This window comes from Macaca thibetana, chromosome 9, assembly GCF_024542745.1.
Source record: "Macaca thibetana thibetana isolate TM-01 chromosome 9, ASM2454274v1, whole genome shotgun sequence".
In the NCBI taxonomy this organism is placed as follows: domain Eukaryota; kingdom Metazoa; phylum Chordata; class Mammalia; order Primates; family Cercopithecidae; genus Macaca; species Macaca thibetana.
This window is the reverse complement of record NC_065586.1, coordinates 11937789-11958802: the sequence shown is the minus strand read 5'-3', so window position 1 is coordinate 11958802 and position 21014 is coordinate 11937789. Positions and strand designations below refer to the sequence as shown.

Genomic DNA, 21014 nt, shown 5'->3' with positions numbered 1-21014 from the left:
CTTTGAAAGTTTGCTTGGTTTAAGGGCGTGATATTTTCTTTTCTTTTTTTTTTTTTTTTGAGACAGAGTCTCACTCTGTCGCCCGGGCTGGAGTGCAGTGGCCGAATCTCAGCTCACTGCAAGCTCCGCCTCCCGGGTTTACGCCGTTCTCCTGCCTCAGCCTCCTGTGTAGCTGGGACTACAGGTGCCCGCCACCTCGCCCGGCTAATTTTTTGTATTTTTTAGTAGAGACGGGGTTTCACCGTGTTAGCCAGGATGGTCTTGATCTCCTGACCTCGTCATCTGCCCGTCTCGGCCTCCCAAAGCGCTGGGATTACAGGCTTGAGCCACCGCGCCCGGCAGCATGATATTTTCACATTAAAGTTGGATATTTAATTGAAAATGTATAAGAATCAATAACTACACTTGTAGATAATATAAATGCTGGCCAGGTGTAGTGCCTCATATCTGTAATCCTAGCAGTTTGGAAGGCAGAGGTGGGAGAATCCCTTGCGCCCAGAAGTGTGAGACCAGCCAGGGCAACATACTGAGACCTTGTCTCTATTTTATTAAAACGGTTTTTTTTTTAAATTAAAAAATAGATAATATAAATGCTAATGTTGTCTTGGTGTAGAAAGAATGCTTTTTCATTTTTTGTTGTTGTTGTTGCTTTTTTTTTTTTTTTTTTGAGACGGAGTCTCTGTCTGTCGCCCAGGCTGAAATGCAGTGGCACTATCTGGCTCACTGCAGCCTCCGCCTCCCGGGTTCAAGTGATTCTCTTGCTTCAGCTTCCTGAGTAGCTGGGATTACAGGCGCCCTCCACCATGCCTGGTTAATTTTTGTATATTTAGTAGAGACGGACTTCACCATGTTGGCCAGGCTGGTCTTGAACTCCTGACCTCAGGTGATCCTCCTGCCTTGGCCTCCCAAAGTGCTCGGATTACAGGAATGAGCCACGGTGCCCAGCCTGCTTTTTCATATATTAAAGGTATTTTTTGTGTGTGTGTGTGTGTGTGTGTGTGTGTGTGTGTGTGTGTGTGTGATGGAATCTCACTCTGTCGCCCATGCTGGAGTGCAGTGGCACGATCTCAGCTCACTGCAACCTCTGCTTTCTGGGTTCAAGCAGTTCTCCCTCAGTCTCCCCAGTAGCTGGGATTACAGGTGCCTGCTACCACGCCCAGCTAATTTTTGTATTTTCAGTAGAAATGGGGTTTCACCATGTTGGCCAGGCTGGTCTCGAACTCCTGACTTCAGGTGATCCGGCCACCTTGGCGTCCCAAATTGCTGGGATTACAGGCATGAACCACTGCGCCCAGCCCCTAACGATGATTTTAAAAATAGGACCAACAGCTTTTTTGTTGTTCTGAGTTTTACCAGTGGGGTTAGCTAAAGCTTTTAGGTGTCACTATCAAAATAAATGCATGGAACAAGGGAGTGGAGAGCAATGACGGAGTAAAAGAAAAAATAGAAGGAAAAGGTAGCTATGATAAGGTATAGGCTGTGGCATGTACCTGCAAAAATTAAAGCGTTTCCATTGGCCTAGGTTGCTTTCTGTGGTATTAACATTTTATTAGAGTACTGAAGTAAAGTATTTTTGTCTTTAAAAAATGTCAATATTGCAAATGCTTTTTTTGGTAACCTAGTTTTAAGTGCTGTAATTTAAAACCTATATTTGAAAATATTTAAGGATACTATTGCTTTTAATAAAAAAAAAAACTAAGGGGTGGCTGGGCGCTGAGGCTCATGCTTGTAATCCCAGCACTTTGGGAGGCCAAAGCAGATGGATCACTTGAGGTCAAGAATTCAAGCAGCCTGGCCAATATAGTGAAACCCGTCTTTACTAAAAATACAAAAATTAGCTGAGTGTGGTGGTACACGCTTATAATCTCAGCTACTTGGGAGGCTGAGGTGGGAGCATCGCTTAAACCCGGGAGGTGGAGGTTGCAGTGAGGTGAGATCGTGCCACTGCACTCCAGCCTAGGCAACAGAGTGAGACTCAAAAAAAAAAAAAAAAAAAAAAAAAAAAAATAAAGAAAAAAGAAAAAACAAACACTGAAGCTCAAAAATACAATGGCTCATGCCTGTAATCCCAGCATTTTGGGAGGTGCAGATGGATGGATCACTTAAACTCAGGAGTTCGAGACCAGCCTGGTCAACATGGGGAAATCCCATCTCTACTAAAACTACAATTATCTGGATGTGGTGTTGAGCACCTGCTGGCCCAGCTACTTGGGGGGCTGAGGCAGGTGGGTCACTTGAGCCCAGGAGGTCGAGACTTTAGTGAGCTGTGATCGTGCTGCCACGCTCTAGCTTGGGTGACAAAGTGAGACCCTGTCTCAAAAAGAAAACAAAAAAACTAATAAATTTAGGTATATTTCTACTTCTAAAATAGAATTTTGATTTTCTTTTTTTTCTTGAGACAGAGTTTTGCTCTTGTTGCCCAGGCTGAAGTGCAATGGCGGGATCTTGGCTCACTACAACCTCCGCCTCCCAGGTTCAAGCGATTCTCCTGCCTCAGCCTCCCGAGTAGCTGGGATTACAGGCATGCGCCACCATACCTGTCTAGTTTTGTATTTTTAGTAGAGACGTGGTTTCTCCATGTTGGTCAGGCTGGTCTTGAACTCTAGACCTCAGGTGATCTGCCCACCTCGGCCTCCCAAAATGCTGATATTATAGGCGTGAGCCACTGTGCCCGACCGAATTTTGATTTTCTTATATACAACTCTTAGATAATTTAGGAGTTAAAATGTGAAACACTGTGCCTAAAAGAAATTAGACAACTAGTTCTGAGTAGAGAAATACATTTTTAGAAAAGAAAAATTCAGAATTTTCCTGAAAAGTACAGTTTTTTGTTCCACAGTTACTTTCAGTTAACTGTAAGCCTGTACTATAGGCCAGTGCTATCCAATAGAGCTTTCTGTGGAAATGCTCTGTATCTGTCCTGCTATGTATGGAAGCCATTTAGCTACATGTGGAATTGAGCACTTGAAATACCGATACTAACTGAAGAACTGAATTTCACATTTTATTTAATTTTGATTAATTTACATTTAAGTAACCACATATGACTAGTGCAGCAGTTTTGGGGTGATAATTTTGTCTCCAAAGGATATTTAGCAATGTCTGGAGTTATATTTGGTTGTCAAAATGAGGGAGGAGCTACTTGTATGCACTGCATAGCAGGCAGGGACACTGCTAAACCTCCTACTGAGCACATGGTGGCCCCTTCCCTCTAAAACCAAAGAAGTATTTTGCCCAAACTGTCAGTGGTGCTGAACTTTAGAAACCCTGGGCTAATAACTACTCTGTTTTGGCAGATATAGCACGGAACATACGGATTTTATGTTCATGTTTATTTATAAATTAACTTTGACTAATATAGGTGAAGAAGTTAGAAGTCTAGTTTAATTTGAGATAGTTAACAGTTTTTGTATCTGAAAGTTTGGTGATAAGGTTAGAGCAATGAAGTGAGATTTGTGAGTCCGCTGTTCTGTTTTGTCTGTTGACATATAGGAGGCAAGGGCTTGTTTTTGTTTCCTTTCTCAGCTGAAATACTGAGATTGAATATTATATGAAATAGTGAACCACCATCTTTCATGGTTGTCAAATGCTAGGGTTAAAGCTGACTCAAAATGTTCACAGATATATTCTGAAGTATTTACAATTAAATGACATATTGCTTTGGAGTTGATAGTGGCTGAATCTGAGTGATGGGTACGTGGAGGTTCCTTATATTATGCTCTCTACTTTTGTTTGGGCTTGGATTTTTCCTTATTAAAAGTAAAAAACAAGTACTTAGACATGGGCATAACTAATAATGATAGGATGAGAAATGTGAGCAATAACTTATTTTGTTACAGAAATAGTATTCATTTTACATGCCCACATTTACTCTTTTACAATTGCCAAGTTGTATTAATATGTTCTGTTTAAAAAATAGTGTCATATCATTTAAAAAAGTCACTGCATCTATGGTACTGACATCGTTTCCCTCTTACAGATTGTCCTGGGTCACATAATGCCAGCTGAGCGTAAAAAGCCAGCAACTATGGAAGAAAAAGACTCTTTACCAAATAACAAGGAAAAAGACTGCAGTGAAAGGCGGCCAGTGAGCAGCAAGGAGAGGCCAAAAGACGATACCAAACTCACTGCCAAGAAGGAGGTCAGCAAGGCCCCTGAAGACAAGAAGAAGAGACTGGAAGATGATAAGAGAAAAAAGGAAGACAAGGAACGCAAGAAAAAAGACGAAGAAAAGGTGAAGGCAGAGGAAGAATCAAAGAAAAAAGAAGAGGAAGAAAAAAAGAAACATCAAGAGGAAGAGAGAAAGAAGCAAGAAGAGCAGGCCAAACGTCAGCAAGAAGAAGAAGCAGCTGCTCAGATGAAGTAAGGCAGTTGATTGTATTTATTGATGTGAGGGAATGGGAAGACTGGAAATTTTTGGGAAAAAAACATTATTTGAAATGTAGCGTCCTGGGTGCAGCTCTTTAAGAATTGGGAGTATCTTAATTTACTTGTTAGGTTAATTTCACTGACTAGGGGTATGCTAAAGGTATGTTAATTATTCAAATTAAATAATAGTAACAATCTTTAATGAGTACTATTCGAGGTCTTGGGTAATCTGTGTTTTGTTTTAAATTTTATTTATTTATTTATTTTGAGATGGAATTTTGCTTAGTCGCCCAGACTGGAGTGCAATGGCGCGATCTCGGCTCACTGCAACCTTTGCCTCCTGGGTTCAAGTGATTCTCCTGCCTCAGCCTCCCGAGTAGCTGGGATTACAGGCACCTGCCATCATGCCCGGCTAATTTTTGTATTTTTGTAGAGATGGGGTTTCACCGTGTTGGCCAGGCTAATCTTGAACTCCTGACCTCAGGTGTTCATCCGTCTCAGCCTCCTAAAGTGCTGGGATTACAGGTGTGAGCCACCACGCCCAGCTGTTTATTTTTTAAGACTTTTTTTCATACAAAATTAGGCATGGTGGCGCGCGCTTGTCGTCCAGTTACTCGGGAGGCTGAGGTAGGAGAATCGCCTGAACCTAGGAGGTGGAGGGTGCAGTGAGCCAAGTTTGTGCTGCTGCATTCCTGCCGGGGCGACAGAGCAAGACTGCATCTCAAAAAATAATAATAAAATAAATAAAACAAAAACTTTTTTTCGTGGTATGATAATACTCCATTTTTTAAAAAAATTGAAAACCTTCAGTTGGCTGCTGTTTCTTGAGTTCTTATGTATCAGGCCTTGTACAGAATATATTAGCATCTATCCTTAGGACAATCTCAGTGAAGTAAGTTTTATGATCCTCATTTCACAGATTAATAAAATGAAGTTTAAGGAGGGTAAGTTGCTTAAGGTCACAGCAAATAGTAGAGCTGTTGGGATTTAAAGCTAGGTTGGCCTGACTTTAAAACTTTTGACTATTCATTAAGCACAATTCCACAATGCTTTCCATTCTTATCTTTATTTAAATCTATTTTTAACCTTGTAAATCTGTGCAAGTAAATAATAAACTAGTGAAAAATGTAGTTCTTAGAGGAAAAACACCAGAGATGCATCAGCAGTAACTTTGTTGAATAGCTTAAGCTCTTCTCTAAATATGAAACTTATTAGGCCAGGCATGGTGGTTCACGCCTGTAAACCCAGCACTTTGGGAGGCTGAGGCAGGAGGATTGGTTGAGCCCAGGAGTTCAAGACCAGCCTGGGCAATATAGTGAGACCCTGTCTATGTGAAGAAAAATAAGGGAAAGAATAATATATAACTTATTTATTTTTTAATTAAAAATTTTTTTTTTAAATTTAAGAAGGCAACTTACCTTTTTTAAGCTTCATTTTGTGGATCTCTAAAATGAGGCTCGTAGAATTTAACTTCATTGGTACTGTGTTAGGGATATTTGCTAATGTATTTTTACAGTGCCTGGTAACATAATAAGAGCTCAACAAACTCCAGCCAGGCTGGAGTGTAGTGGTGTGACGGCAGCTCACTGCAGCCTTGACCTCCCAGGCTCAAGCCATTCTCCCACCACATCCTCCTTGATAGTGGGGACTACAGGTGCATGCTACCACACCTGGGTATTTTTGTACTTTTTTTTTTTTTTTTTTTTTTTTTTTTTTTTTTTGAGATGGAGTCTCGCTCTGTCGCCCAGGCTGGAGTGCAGTGGCCGGATCTCAGCTCACTGCAAGCTCCGCCTCTCGGGTTTGCGCCATTCTCCTGCCTCAGCCTCCCGAGTAGCTGGGACTACAGGCGCCCGCCACCTCGCCCGGCTAGTTTTTTGTATTTTTTTAGTAGAGACGGGGTTTCACCGTGTTAGCCAGGATGGTCTCGATCTCCTGACCTCGTGATCCGCCCGTCTCGGCCTCCCAAAGTGCTGGGATTACAGGCTTGAGCCACCGCGCCCGGCCATTTTTGTACTTTTTGTAGATAGAGTTTCACCGTGTTGCCCAGGCTGGTCTTGAACTCTTGGACTCAAGAAGTCCTCCTGCCTCAGCCTCCCAAAGTTTTGGGATTATAGGCATGAGCCACCATGTCTGGCCTAAAATAATCGTTTTTTGGAAATGATGTCTTGCTATTTTGTCTAAGTCTGTAATTGCTGAGCTCAAGCGATCCTCCCACTACAGCCTCCCTAGTAGCTGGAACTACAGATGTACACCACTGTGTGTGGCCAGATATATAATTTAAAAAGCTTTTTGCAAGCACGATTTTGTATAGATCTCTAGAACAGCCACCTTTCTTCTCAGAGTTGTTCTTTAGAACTTCTGCTTTCTTCCCTTTTTTGTGGGGGTGATGGGGGCATTGCTGTGTTGTTACCCAGGCTGGAGTGCAGGGGCTGTTCTCAGGTTCCATCATAACGTACTGCAGCCTCCAACTCCTGGGCTCAAGTGATTCCTCCTGCCTCAGCCTCCTGAGTATCTGTCATTACAGGCTTGTGCCACCAGCCCTGGCCAGGACCTCTACTTTTAATAAGGAACAGAAGCCTTAGGTCTGCAAGACTATAGTAGTGCCTAGTTTTGGAATATTCAGAACCATGATTCTTGAGAGATTTTTTTTTTTTTTGAGACAGGGTTTGCTCTGTCGCCCAGGCTGGAGTACAGTGGCCCGGTCTCAGCTCACTGCAATCTGTGCCTCCTGGGCTCAAGCGATCCTCCCACCTCAGCCTCCTGAGTAGCTGGGACTACAGATGCTTACCGCTACGCTTGGTTAATTTTTGTATTTTTTGTAGAGACGGGGTTTTGCTGTGTTGCCCAGGCTGGTCTTGAACTCCTGAGCTCCTGGGGAAATTTCAGATATATGCAAAAATAGAGGAGTATAGTGAACTAGTCCCTCATCTACCTAGCATCAATAATTACACACTTTCTCCCCCTGGAGTATTTTAAAGCATCATAGCATTTACCCATAAAAACTTCATTATACATCTTAAAGTGTTTTCAGTGCAGCTGAAAATTGAGTTATTTAATGTATGTACGTACTTTCTTTTCTTTCTTTCTTTTTTGAGAGAGTTTTACTCTTGTTGCCCAGGCTGAATACAATGGCACGATCTCGGCTCACCCCAACCTCTGCCTCCTGGTTGAAGCCATTCTCCTGCCTCAGCCTCCTGAGTAGCTGTGACTACAGGCATGCGCCACCACACCCAGCTAATTTTTGTATTTTTAGTAGAGATGGGGTTTCTCCATGTTGGTCATGCTGATCTCGAACTCCTGACCTCAGGTGATCCACCCATCTTGGCTTCCCAAAGTGCTGGGATTACAGGCGTGAGCCACCACACCCGGCCTTGTACATACTTTCTTAAAATGTACTTTCACTGCTCATTTTGTATTTGTGTGTTGCTGGGAGACTTCAAAGAGATACTCAACTGTCCATGTTATCAGTGATAGAGGCCACCTTTCTGTTAATATATTGTAGTTTTTAGTGGAAAAATCAAATAATTATCTTGTAACTCAGGGGTGATTATCTCAGAAAGATGAAAATCTACTTTTTTAGAGATTTATAGATATGTGTATAATTTTTTGAGACAGGGCCTCACTCTGTCACCTAGGGTGGAGAGCTATGGTGTGATCATGACTCACTGCAGCTTCAACCTCCCTGGCTCAAGCGATCCTCCCGTCTCAGCCTCCCAAGTAACTGGGACTACAGGCCTGTGCCACCACGTCCAGCTAATTTTTTAAATTTTTTGTAGAGATTGGGTCTCACTCTGTTGCCCAGTCTGATCTTAACTCCTGGGCTCCTCCCACCTCAGCTTCCCAAAGGGGAGATTTAAGTTATATATTTTGTTATCTCAAAAACTTCAATAAACTTCAAAATCATATTGTTTGTCACCCCTCACTCCTGCCTATTTTATTACTTCTGCAATTTAAATTGTTCTGTCTTTTTAGAGGAAAAATAGGTATATTTGTTTTTAGTTATTTTTTTCAGTATAAACTGAGTCTACTAGCTTTTTATTAAAAGTTTCTTATTTGATAGTTGTCTTCTGGTTCCTTTCCAAATTTTCTAAATCACTTGAATTTTTAAGAGTCCAAACCTGGCAAGATACTTTGTTAAAGGTTTGGCTAATGTGCTGAGTATGGAAAAACAATATCTAACATTTCAAAACTTTTTTTTTTTTTTGAGATAGAGTCTCTGTTGCACAGGCTGGAGTGCAGTGGCATGATCTTGGCTCATAGCAACCTCTGCCTCCTGAGTTCAAGTGATTCTCCTGCCTCAGCCTCCCGAGTAGCTGGGACTACAGGCGCGTGCCACCATGCCTTGCTAATTTTTTGTTGTTTTTAGTAGAGATGAGGTTTCACCATGTTAGCCAGGATGTGTCGATCTCCTGACCTTGTGATCTGCCTGACTCGGCCTCCCAGAGTGCTGGGATTACAAGTGTGAAGCCACCGCCCGGCCTCAAAAACATTTTTAATGCGTTCTTTTATAGTACTAATTCTTTTTTTTTTTTTTGAGACAGAGTCTCACTCTGTTGCCCAGGTTGGAGTGCAGTTGCGTGATCTTGGCTTACTGCAGCGTCAGCTTCCGACTCCCAGGTTTAAACAATTCTCCTGCCTCAGCCTCCCAAGTGGCTGGGATTACAGGCGCCCACCACCATGCCCAGCTGATTTTTGTATTTTTAGTAGAGACGGGGTTTCACCATGTTGGCCAAGCTGTTCTCAAACTCCTGACCTCAGGTGATCCACCTGCCTCCCAAAGTGCTGCCTCCCAAAGTCACCATACCTGGCCTTGTAGTGCTAATTCTTTAAAGAATTCTTTGTGGATTTTTTTTTTCTCTTTGCCCATTGCTTTTATTTGTTTCACATTTTATATCCTTCCCAAACATACTATATTTTTCATAGTAGCATTATATGTCTTACCTAGTTAACTTGCCAGTTGGCAGAATGATTTTTAATTTAATCTAGTCAGTATCCTCTGCTCTATGACATTTGTTATCAACCTACAGTACTGGGTTTCTCATTAAGATAATACTTGTTAGCGTAAGTCATTAGTAAAATGTGTTTATTTATTTATTTATTTTGAGACGGAGTCTTGCTCTGTCGCCCAGGCTAGAGTGCAATGGCACCTTCTTGGCTTACTGCAACCTCTGCCCCCTGGGTTTAAGTGTTGTGCCTCAGCCTCCTGAGTAGCTGGGACTACAGGTGAGCGCCATCACACCCAGCTAATTTTTGTATTTTTAGTAGAGATGGGATTTCACCATATTGGCCAGGCTGGCCTTGAACTCCTGACCTCAGGTGATCTGTTTGCTTTGGTCTCCCAAAGTGCTGGGATTACAGGCATGAGCCACCACGCCCGGCCAGTAAAATGTCTTTAAAAGTAGTGAAAGGCCTTTTGAATCTTGTAGGTTATTATACTTAGATAATTTTTTTCACTGGTTTTTTACTCGTAGGGGATTTGTGTATAATGCTTCAAAATATAGAATTTTATGTATTTGTTTTTATATAGAGAAAAAGAAGAATCCGTTCAGCTTCATCAGGAAGCTTGGGAACGACATCATTTAAGAAAGGAACTTCGTAGCAAAAACCAAAATGCTCCGGACAACCGACCAGAGGAGAACTTCTTTAGCCGCCTTGACTCAAGTTTGAAGAAAAATACTGCTTTTGTCAAGAAACTAAAAACTATTACGGAACAACAGAGAGACTCCTTGTCCCATGATTTTAATGGCCTAAATTTAAGCAAATACATTGCAGAAGCTGTAGCTTCTATTGTGGAAGCAAAACTGAAAATCTCTGATGTGAACTGTGCTGTGCACCTCTGCTCTCTCTTTCACCAGCGTTATGCTGACTTTGCCCCATCACTTCTTCAGGTCTGGAAAAAACATTTTGAAGCAAGGAAAGAGGAGAAAACACCTAACATTACCAAGTTAAGAACCGATTTGCGTTTCATTGCAGAATTGACAATAGTTGGGATTTTCACTGACAAGGAAGGTCTTTCCTTAATCTATGAACAGCTAAAAAATATTATTAATGCTGATCGGGAGTCCCACACTCATGTCTCTGTAGTGATTAGTTTCTGTCGACATTGTGGAGATGATATTGCTGGACTTGTACCAAGGAAAGTAAAGAGTGCTGCAGAGAAGTTTAATTTGAGTTTTCCTCCTAGTGAGATAATTAGTCCAGAGAAACAACAGCCCTTCCAGAATCTTTTAAAAGAGTACTTTACGTCTTTGACCAAACACCTGAAAAGGGACCACAGGGAGCTTCAGAATACTGAGAGACAAAACAGGTGATTTTCAAATGTTTCTCAGAGTTGAGAATTTATTTTTGGAGCTCATACTTAAAAATGTTTAAAGTCTTCATGCCACTGAAAGAACTTATGGAAAAGGGCTCCTTACAGGTGATTTCTTAACATTCCAGGAAAATTTCAAAGTAGAACAGTCTGAGTACTCATGTTTTAATGTGAGTCTACAATAGATTTTGTTTCTGATTTTAAAAAAAATCTGCCAAGTAGATGGTGATTTTCACCTTGTGAATGTGTATTCTTCCTGTGATTTTAAACACTACTTAATAATTGAGGGATAAATTTTCCTTTTCTGTCACTTAAACTTACCTGCTAATATTTTTCTGTGTGCTTTAATGTTCTCTCTATAACAGGTTTGCTTTCATTGTTTTGTATTTTAAGTTCTTTATGTCACTGTTGCTCTTCTTAAGAAAATGAGTCATTAATTACCAGTGGTATTTCAGATTAGAGTTTTGGAAAATAATGCACAAAATAAGCTATGAAAAATTTCTTAAATGCAACTTCAAAACTCATTCGTAGGAGTCTTCTTCCTTGGGGCATTCATTTAAAATTCTAAATGAGGAACGTACTGTGCCTGTGGTAATTGGTGAAAAGACCTGACTTTGGGGCCAATTTTGATTGTTAAAAGGTATTGTAGGCTAGTGTGTAGTATTTGTACCTGAGAAGCAACAGGAAGCTAGAAGTTGATGGAGTTGCTGGGCATTAGGTCAATTTCTGTGGAGGATGGATTTGGAGGGGGGCTGAGGGGGTGTAGAAATAAGGTAATAGCCATAGCACGTGGCTGAGTATTAAACTATTTTAATATTTCTACAACTATATTGCATGGTTGAGAATCTGAAATTACTGTTGATCAGAAATTTGTATAGGAGAATATCCTTTTCTAGTTTCATAAGTCTGTGGTAGGGGAGGAGTGGTTTAAGTAGTTACCGCTAGAAGATGATTGACTTAACCAGAAGACTGAACAGGAATAGTGTATGCCAGTAGTACAGTTAGGGCAGGGTCAAGGTAGAGACTGTGTGGTTAAATCTTTGTGGCTGAAGGTCACTCAGAGGTGAGAATTTTAGATGGCAATGGTGTTATCAATAGTTCTTTTAGGAAAAAGAAAAAGGCTTATCCTTGTTTTGTGTTTTGATTTGCGAGGACTGGTTTAAACTTTGAAGAGGCAACCTGAGAATGTACTTGTACCATCAGTAATGGACTAAAAAGGATTATGGTGGTGCTTTATTCATACTTCTCACTTACTGAGGGCTTCCTTTTTTTTTTTTTTTTTTTTTTTTTTTTTTTTGAGACGGAGTCTCGCTCTGTCGCCCAGGCTGGAGTGCAGTGGCGCGATCTCGGCTCACTGCAAGCTCCGCCTCCCGGGTTCACGCCATTCTCCTGCCTCAGCCTCCCAAGTAGCTGGGACTACAGGCGCCCACAACCACGCCCGGCTAATTTTTTGTATTTTTAGTAGAGACGGGGTTTCACCATGGTCTCGATCTCCTGACCTTGTGATCCGCTCGCCTTGGCCTCCCAAAGTGCTGGGATTACAGGCGTGAGCCACCGCGCCCGGCCCAGGGCTTCCTAATTATGATTTCCATATGCTTTGTCAGTTTCATAGTCCTTTCCTCATACATTCTACTTAATATATCATAACTGATGATTTGTAAGTATGCTAATAGTATGCTAATGATTGATTAGTTCTTGGCTACTTTGAGGGTGTCTGTGTGTGTATTTGCTTTTGATTGGACTCAGAATCTTGGAGAGTGAAGAGATTCTATGATGTTTTAATCCAATCCATTAACCTTTCCGAAGTAGGAAAACATTTTATAGATTATCTAACAGATAAGATTATTTTTCCTCTGAATACTTCCCAAAGGAGCTCAGTTCTGTCTGTGCCATTGCACTGTTGGTAACACTTATGGGCTAGGAATTCTTTTGTTACATCAATTGGAAATTTAACTTACCACAAAATGGTTCACTTTGATTTGGTTCTTTTTTCTAGTATGGATGGAATACAGGTACTTGAAGTAGGAGATCTATGAACTTTTTACCTGTTCATAATGAATGAAATACAGAACGTGAGAGTGAGCACTTAGAAATTATTATAGGAATTTTCCGGCTGGGCATGGTGGCTCACACCTGTAATCCCAGCGCTTTGGGAGGTCAAGGCGGGTGTGTTGCCTGAGGTCAGGAGTTCTAGACCTGCCTGGCCAACGTGGTGAAACCCCATCTCTACTGAAAATGCAAAAATTAGCTGGGCATGGTGGCAGGCCCCTGTAATCCCAGCTACTTGTAGGGGCCTGAGGCAGGAGAATCGCTTGAACCCGGGAGGCAGAGGTTGCAGTGAGCTGATATTGCGCCATTGCCCTCCTGCCTGGGGGATAAGAGTGAGACTTCGTCCCCGCCCCCCCCCCCCAAAAACAAGGTTTATAGGAGTTTTCAATGGTCATAGTATTCCTACTATATTTTTACGGAAGTGTCCAATGGTTGGGGATGGAAAGGTGGCCCTTTACCACAGATGGTTTGAGGAACACTGGTAGAGGACATACGTGTCCACTTTTATTCCAATGACAGTATCTCAGATATTCACAGACTGCTGTGATGTTTCCCTTTTCTCTTCTCTATGTTAAATACCTCCAGTTCTTTCAGTTTGCGCCATGATTTCCAGACACTTCACTATGCTTAGGATACTTGTTTTGGATGCATTCTTTTCTATCTGTGACCTAAAATTGCCTTCGTTTTTATAGCTACCTTGTCGTTCTTTTGGTTTTTGTTAAACTTATTTGCACTAAAGCTTTATTTCTCATATGAACTGCTGACAAGCCACTTCTTCTTCACCTTAAACTAGTGAAATACAGTTTTTAAAGCCTAAATATGTACTTGCTTATCTCTATTAAACTTTATTTAGATGCTTTTGATATATTATTTTAGCTTTATGAATGCTTTGGATATTGATTACATGTATATTAATAATACACAGTACTGGCTGGGCGCAGTGGCTCACGCCTCTAATGTCAGCACTTTGGGAGGCTGAGGCAGAAGGATCGCTTGAGCCAGGAGTTTGAGACTAGCCTGGGCAACATGGTGAAACCCCATTGCTACAAAAAATATAAAAATTAGCTGGGTGTGATGGCACGGGCCTGTAATCTCAGCTACTTGGGGGCTGAGGTGGGGGGATCACTTGAGCCTGAAATGTCAAGACTGCAGTAAGCCGTGATTGTACCACTGCACTCTAGCCTGAGCGACAGAGAGAGACCCTGGCTCAAAATAAAAACTGAATAGTACTTATCTTCTGGTCATATTCAGCTTTGATAAGCAACTCTTCTATTTTATTATTCAAGTCATTGATAAAAATTTGAAAAGGATGTTGTTAAGAACACAGCTTTGTGGCGTTTCCCTAGAAACTTTTATCCATTTGATACAGAACTATTAATCCATAGTTATTAGAGAAGTTTACTTATGTAGTGTAAACTGACCTTAGCATTGTCACAGCCTATTTATTTATTTATTTAGAGATGGAGTCTTGTGCTGTCTCCCAGGCTGGAATGCAGTGTCACGATCTTGCTCACTGCAACCTTTGCCTCCCAGGTTGAAGCAGTTCTCCTACCTCAGCCTCCCAAGTAGCTAGGATTACAGGCCTGTGCCGCTATACCCAGCTAATTTTTGTATTTTTAGTAGAGATGGGGTTTCGCCATGTTGACCAGGCTGGTCTCAAACTCCTGACCTCAGGTGATCCGCCTGCTTCTGCCTCCCAGAGTGCTGGGATTACAGGCGTCAGCCACCGTGCCTGGCCATCACAGCCTTTTTATCAAGGGAGACTTTGCCCATTTAGATGTAATGATTTGAGGATGTGTGAATCTTAATCACCATGTAGAAAATAATTGGCATATGGCTTAATAAATCACTCATGCCTTAGGATCGCTTCAACTTGAGCAGCCACTATAGTGAAGATGCAGAGACGTGACTAAGCGAAGAAAACATGAGGAAAGGATTAATGCACAATCCCTACTTGGCCTAATTATAGTTTCCTACCTTCTATGAGGCTACATTATGGTGTTCTGCTAAAATGATCATTTTTTCCTTCCCAGTCATTATCCAGTAGCTGTGTGTTTTTTTGTTTTGTTTTGTTTTGTTTTGTGGCAGGGTCTCACTCTGTTACCTGGGCTAGAGTGCAGTCGTGTGATCATGGCTCAGCGTAGCCTTCCTTGACCTCCTGGGTTTTAAGGGATCTTCCTACCTCACGCTCTCAAGTAGCTGAGACTACAGGCCCGTGCCACCATGCCTGGTTAATTTTTTAATTTTTTTATAGAGAGAGAGCTCCCTGTGTTGCTCAGGCTGATCTCAAACTTCTGGGGTCAAGTGATCCTCCCGCCTTGGCCTTCCAAAGTGTCGGGATTATAAGTGTGAGCCACTGTGCTCAGTGCTACCCCACCTTTAATTAACAAATAAATTAATTAATTTTTTGAGACGGGGTTTCACTGTATTGCCCAGGCTGGAGTACAGTGGTGTGATCTCAGCTCACTGCAACCTCCGCCTCCTGGGTTCAAGCAATTCTCCCACCTCAGCCTCCCGAGTAGCTGGGACTATAGGCACATGCCACCACGCCCAGCTAATTTTGTATTTTTAGTAGAGACGGGGTTTTGCCATGTTGCCCAGGCTGGTCTCGAACTCCTGACCTCAGATGATCCACCTGCCTTGGCCTCCCAAAGTGTTAGGATTATAGGCGTAAGCCACCGTGCCTGCCCCCTACCCCAACCTTTAAAATAATTTTTGTAAACATAGAGATATGGTCTCACACTGTTGTCCAGGCTGGCCTTGAACTCCTGGGTTCAAGCAGTTCTCCTGCCATGGCCTCCCAAACTTGTGGGTTTACAAGTGTGAGCCACTGCACCTCTCACCCAGTAGGTATTTTGAGGTTTTTCTTTATCATAGGACTAAATAATGGGCAATCGTTCTTCCAGTAAGGTTTCCCTGAAGTGTGGTAAAGCAAGAAAACTAAGCTAGCTGATATTTAAGATTCCTATGTAGTTAAATTTCTTTTTTTTTTTTTTTGAGACGGAGTCTCGCTCTGCCGCCCAGGCTGGAATGCAGTGGCCGGATCTCAGCTCACTGCAAGCTCCGCCTCCCGGGTTCACACCATTCTCCTGCCTCAGCCTCCCGAGTAGTTGGGACTACAGGCGCCCGCCACCGCGCCTGGCTAGTTTTTTGTATTTTTTAGTAGAGACGGGGTTTCACCGTGTTAGCCAGGATGGTCTCGATCTCCTGACCTCGTGATCCGCCCGTCTCGGCCTCCCAAAGTGCTGGGATTACAGGCTTGAGCCACCGCGCCCGGCCTGTAGTTAAATTTCTTTAAACCTTTTATTCAATATCTTTTATTATTTTATTTTGTTTTTTTTTGAGACAAGGTCTCACTCTGTCACCCAGGCTGGAGTGCAGTGGCAGGCTGAAGTGCTCACTGCAACCTCCACCTCACGGCTCAAGCAGTCCTCCTCCTGAGTAGCTGGACCATAGGCACGCGCCACCACACTTGGCTAATTTTTTGTATTTTTGGTGGAGACGAGATTTCTCCATGTTGCCCAGGATGGTCCCAAACTCCTGAGCTCAAGCTACCCGCCTGCCTGGGCCTCCCACAGTGCTGGGATTACAGGCATGAGCCTCTGCCTGGCCAATATCTTTTTTTTTTTTTTTTTTTTTTTGAGATAGAGTGTCACTCTGTTGCCCAGGCTGGAGTGCAATGGTGTGGTGTCAGCTCACCACAGCCTCCACCTCCCGGGTTCAACTGATTCTCTTGCCTCAGCCTCCCGAGTAACTGGGATTACAGGCATGCGCCACCACGCCCAGCTAATTTTAATTTTGTATTTTTTGTTTGTTTGTTTTTAGTAGAGACGGGTTTTCACCATGTTGGCCAGGATGGTCTCCATCTCTTGACCTCGTGATCTGCCCGCCTCGGCCTCCCAAAGTGCTGGGATTACACGCGTGATCCACCACACCCAGCTGAATATTATTTTTTATTATACATTTTGGTTAAGTGATTGACCTGGTGAGTTACAATTATTAGAAATTTAAAAATATCGGCCGGGCGCGGTGGCTCAAGCCTGTAATCCCAGCACTTTGGGAGGCCGAGACGGGTGGATCACGAGGTCAGGAGATCGAGACCATCCTGGTGAACACAGTGAAACCCCGTCTCTACTAAAACTACAAAAAACTAGCCGGGCGAGGTGGCGGGTGCCTGTAGTCCCAAGCTACTCGGGAGGCTGAGGCAGGAGAATGGCGTGAACCCGGGAGGCGGAGCTTGCAGTGAGCTGAGATCAGGCCACTGCACTCCAGCCTGGGCGACAGAGCGAGACTCCGTCTCAAAAAAAAAAAAAAAAAAGAAATTTAAAAATATCATTCAGTAGTAGTTGCCTATTTGGAGTTAATAGCTTTACTTTCTTGGTGACTTTTGCCTGTTAAAATGTTAAGTGCTCTTTATATGCTTTGAAATGCTTTGTACTTTGAAATATTGTAGAGGTCCTGTTAGTATATTTTGGACATTTAATTGGATGAAGAAGTGATTTAATTTTTATTGGCTATAACTCAGTTATGTTACAGAATTTGTTTCTTTTTTTTTTTTGAGACGGAGTCTCGCTGTGTTCCCCAGGCTGGAGTGCAGTGGTGCAATCTCGGCTCACTGCAAGCTCCGCCTCCCGGGGTCATGCCATTCTCCTGCCTCAGCCTCCTGAGTAGCTGGGACTACAGGCGTCCGCCACCGCGCCCAGCTAATTTTTTTTGTTTGTTTGTTTCTTTCAGTATAGTGAAATCATGAATTCAGGTAGTAGGCCAGAATTCTTGTTTGAGTAATCTTGATGTATCTTTATTCCTTTTTTTCTCTCTAATTGATGGAAGTGGTTACAAGTTTCTCTTCAGCACCCATGACTTAGTACCTTCATGATTGCAGGCTTAGTCTGACAGCAGTGAGTTGACAAAGTTCAGGAAAAAGCATTTAAGTAGAATGCAGACTTTTTCCTCTGCCCATTGTTAAAAAAAAAAGTCAGAGGTTTCTTTTATGAATGATAATTCTCGAGGCATTATTGACTGATACTGAAACTTAAAAACACATCAGCAAATAATGAAATGGGACTGCTTTTACTTTCACTTTCCTTCCAGGTGAGTTGTACCTTGCTTCACAGGTAGGTTGTTTAATTAATTGGTAGTATTTAAGCACAATTAAGATGTTACTTCTCTGTACTTTAGACTTAATGTTATAGCTGTAATGTTCTAAGAGCTCTAAAATTGTCTCCTAGATATTCTAATGGTGTTTAAATGACTGTGCTGTAGTAGTAGTACCCATTTTAATGGGTACAGTTTTGCTTTGCTATGTTCGAGTCTTTTTACAAGATTATGAGACATCCATAAATAAATTAATTCTAAAATGAAACCAAAAGAAAATCTAAGATAATTTTTTTTTTTGAGACGGAGTCTCCCTCTGTCTGCAGGGTGGAGTGCAATGGCACGATCTCAGCTCACTGCAACCTCTGCCTCACAGGTTGAAGCAATTCTCCTGCCTCAGCCTCCCAAGTAGCTGGGACTACAGGCATATGCTGCCATGCCTGGCTAATTTTTTGTGTTTTAGTAGAAACAGGGTTTCACCATGTTGCCCAGGCTGGTCTCGAAGTCCCGAGCTCACGCAGTCTGCCCGCCTCGGCCTCCCAAAGTGGTAGGATTACAGGCGTGAGCCTCTGTGCCGGAGTCTCACTCTGTCACCTAGGCTGGAGTGCAGTGGCACGATCCTGGCTCACTGCAACCTGCACCTCCTGGGTTTCAAGCGATTCTCCTGCTTCAGCCTCCTGAGTAGCTGGGATTACATGCAGCTGCCACCACACTCGACTAATTTTTATATTTTTAGCAGAGACAGAGTTTCACCATGTTGGCCAGCCTGGTCTCCTCACCTCAAGTGATCTACCCGCCTTGGCCTCCCAAAGTGCTGGGATTACAGACGTGAGCCACCGCGTCCAGCCAAGAAAATCTAAGATAATTCTAAGCCAATTTTTATTAAAATTTGACAGAATGCTGGAGGAGATATAAAACCCAGAAGTTTTTCTGGGGTCTTCTTCATGATCATTCTTTTAGAGATTTTGTCCATGTGTTATATTTAATTTTGTATGATTGCACAAGGTCAAAGTTAAAATGAATGTTCTGTATTCTTGTCAAGACTATTTTCCTTTTTAATTTGGCTAATGATTAATAGAATTTGGCATTGAAGTTCTTGCCTTTCCTTTATTAGGCTTTGGCACTTTTTTTCTCATGAAAATACCATTTTACATTAACATAATGAATCACATATATGATCCTTTTTTTTTTGAGACAGGGTCTTGCTTTGTCATCCAGGCTGGAGCATCATGGCGCAGTCATCGCTCACTGCAGCCTTGATATCTCCCACCTCAGTCTCCCAAGTAGCTGAGACCACAGGTATGCACCACCACCCCTGGCTAATTAAAAAACATTTTTTTTGTAGAGACTTGGTCTCATTATGTTGGCCAGGCTGGTCTTGATATCTTGGGCTCAAGTGATCCTCCTGCCTTGGCCTCCCAAAGTGCTGAGATTACAGGCGTGAGCCACCACACCTGGCCTATATGATCTTAATTGATCCTAACAGTACCTATATTGTATAAATGCCTATATTTTGAAGATGGTAAAACAAAGGGATTAAAGGGCTTGCCCAATATAACATGGAAAGTGAGTGACAGAGTCAGGTTATTTTCTTCCTCTTCGTACTGTACTTTTCACAATTACATAATATCTATCCATATTTACATTTAGCACTTGTTTTTGAAGTGTATAGTATACATGTTAGCCACTCAATATTTACCAAGTCAAATCCAAAGGAGAGAGGGACCCAGAAAAGGAAATAGAATAAGCTGTTCTGTGGTGAAGGCTTGTCTTCATGAATGTGTTTGAGAAACATTTGAACTTCGCTAGAATGTACAAAGTGGATAATTATAATTTGAAAGGCAACATAGTCCAGTATTTCAGAGCGTGGACTCGAGCTAGAGCACTGTCATTTGCACATTCTGCAATCTTGGGCAAGTTACCTAGCATCCCTGCTTCAGTTTTCCCATCTGTAAAATGGGCATAACAATAGTTCTGTAACTCTGAGGTAAATGTGAATCATGTAGTGAATTCATATGTGTAAAAGCACTTAATAACAGTGTCTGGCACATTGTAAGTGTTTAGTAAATGTTAGCTAGCTTTTATTAATAGATTGCCTGCCTGACCTTTCTGAAAGACATTTGAATGAGAATTTCTCTTTCTGTCTTTTTATGATTTTATAAATTTTTATGTTAAACTTCTTAAACTTTAGTAGCTCACCTGAGGTCGGGAGTTCGAGACCAGCCTGACCAACATGGAGAAACCCCGTCTCTACTAAAAATACAAAATTAGCCGGCGTAGTGGCGCATGCCTGTAATCCCAGCTACTCAGGAGGCTGAGGCAGGAGAATGGCTTGAACCCGGGAGGCGGAGGTTGCAGTGAGCCGAGATTGTGCCATTGCACTGTAGCCTGGGTGACAGAGCGAAACTCTGTCTCAAAAAAATAAAAATAAGTAAAAATAAAATTTATTTTTTAGGATAATACAAAACAAAAATTAAGTAATAAAATGAAGGAAATATTAAAAAAGTCAAAAAAAATGGAAAAGAAAAAAGTTCTCTTAATATTATAATTTTTTAGGCATTAATGAATTTTCTCATTTATGATGTATAATGCTTGACTCAAAAATTGACTGGTTTTTTTGGTTGGTTTTATAATATTAAATTAGTAATACAAAAAACATTCAACTGGGTGCGGTGGCTCATGCCTGTAATCCCAGCACTTTGGGAGGCTGAGGTGGGCAGATCACCTGAGGTCGGGAGTTTGAGGCCAGCCTGGCCAGCATGGCAAAACCCCGACTCTACTGAAAATTTAGAAATTAGCTGGATGTGGTGGTAGGCTCCTGTAATTCCAGTTATGTGAGAGGCTGAGGCAGGGAGAATTGCTTGAACCTAGGAGGTGGAGGTTGCAGTGAGCCGAGATTGCGCCACTGCACTTCAGCCTGAGCAACAGAGCAAGAATCCCTCTCAAAACCAAAACAAAATAAAATAAACAAAAAAAAATACTCCGTAAAATCAAGGACTGATGTACCTTAGAGATTCTTCTGGACAGTGATGTCTCATGTATGTTGCAGAAAGGAGGGCAATTTTTTTTTGTATTTTTATAACAAAGCGTAAGAGTTGGCATTGATTTTGTTCTCATTACTTACTGTTTACATCTGTAAAAGGGGACAAGTACCTCTCTAGTGTGCAATGATATTGCAGGAGGGAATGCACTA

The 21014-nt window shown here is 42.0% G+C and overlaps 2 protein-coding genes across 2 annotated transcripts in view; one reads left to right on the top strand and one right to left on the bottom strand.

Moving 5' to 3' along the window:
* The window catches only part of CDC123 (cell division cycle 123), a 421061-nt gene that overhangs the window by 216151 nt on the left and 183896 nt on the right, over nucleotides 1–21014 (bottom strand). The gene's annotated exons all lie outside the window — the stretch shown is intronic.
* The window catches only part of UPF2 (UPF2 regulator of nonsense mediated mRNA decay), a 727243-nt gene that overhangs the window by 600821 nt on the left and 105408 nt on the right, over nucleotides 1–21014 (top strand). The window contains exons 3-4 of the mRNA XM_050803192.1: nucleotides 3980–4362; nucleotides 9896–10675. Of these exons, the coding sequence (XP_050659149.1) occupies nucleotides 3998–4362; nucleotides 9896–10675 (1145 nt within the window). The 5' untranslated portion in view covers nucleotides 3980–3997. The remainder of the gene's footprint in view (nucleotides 1–3979; nucleotides 4363–9895; nucleotides 10676–21014) is intronic.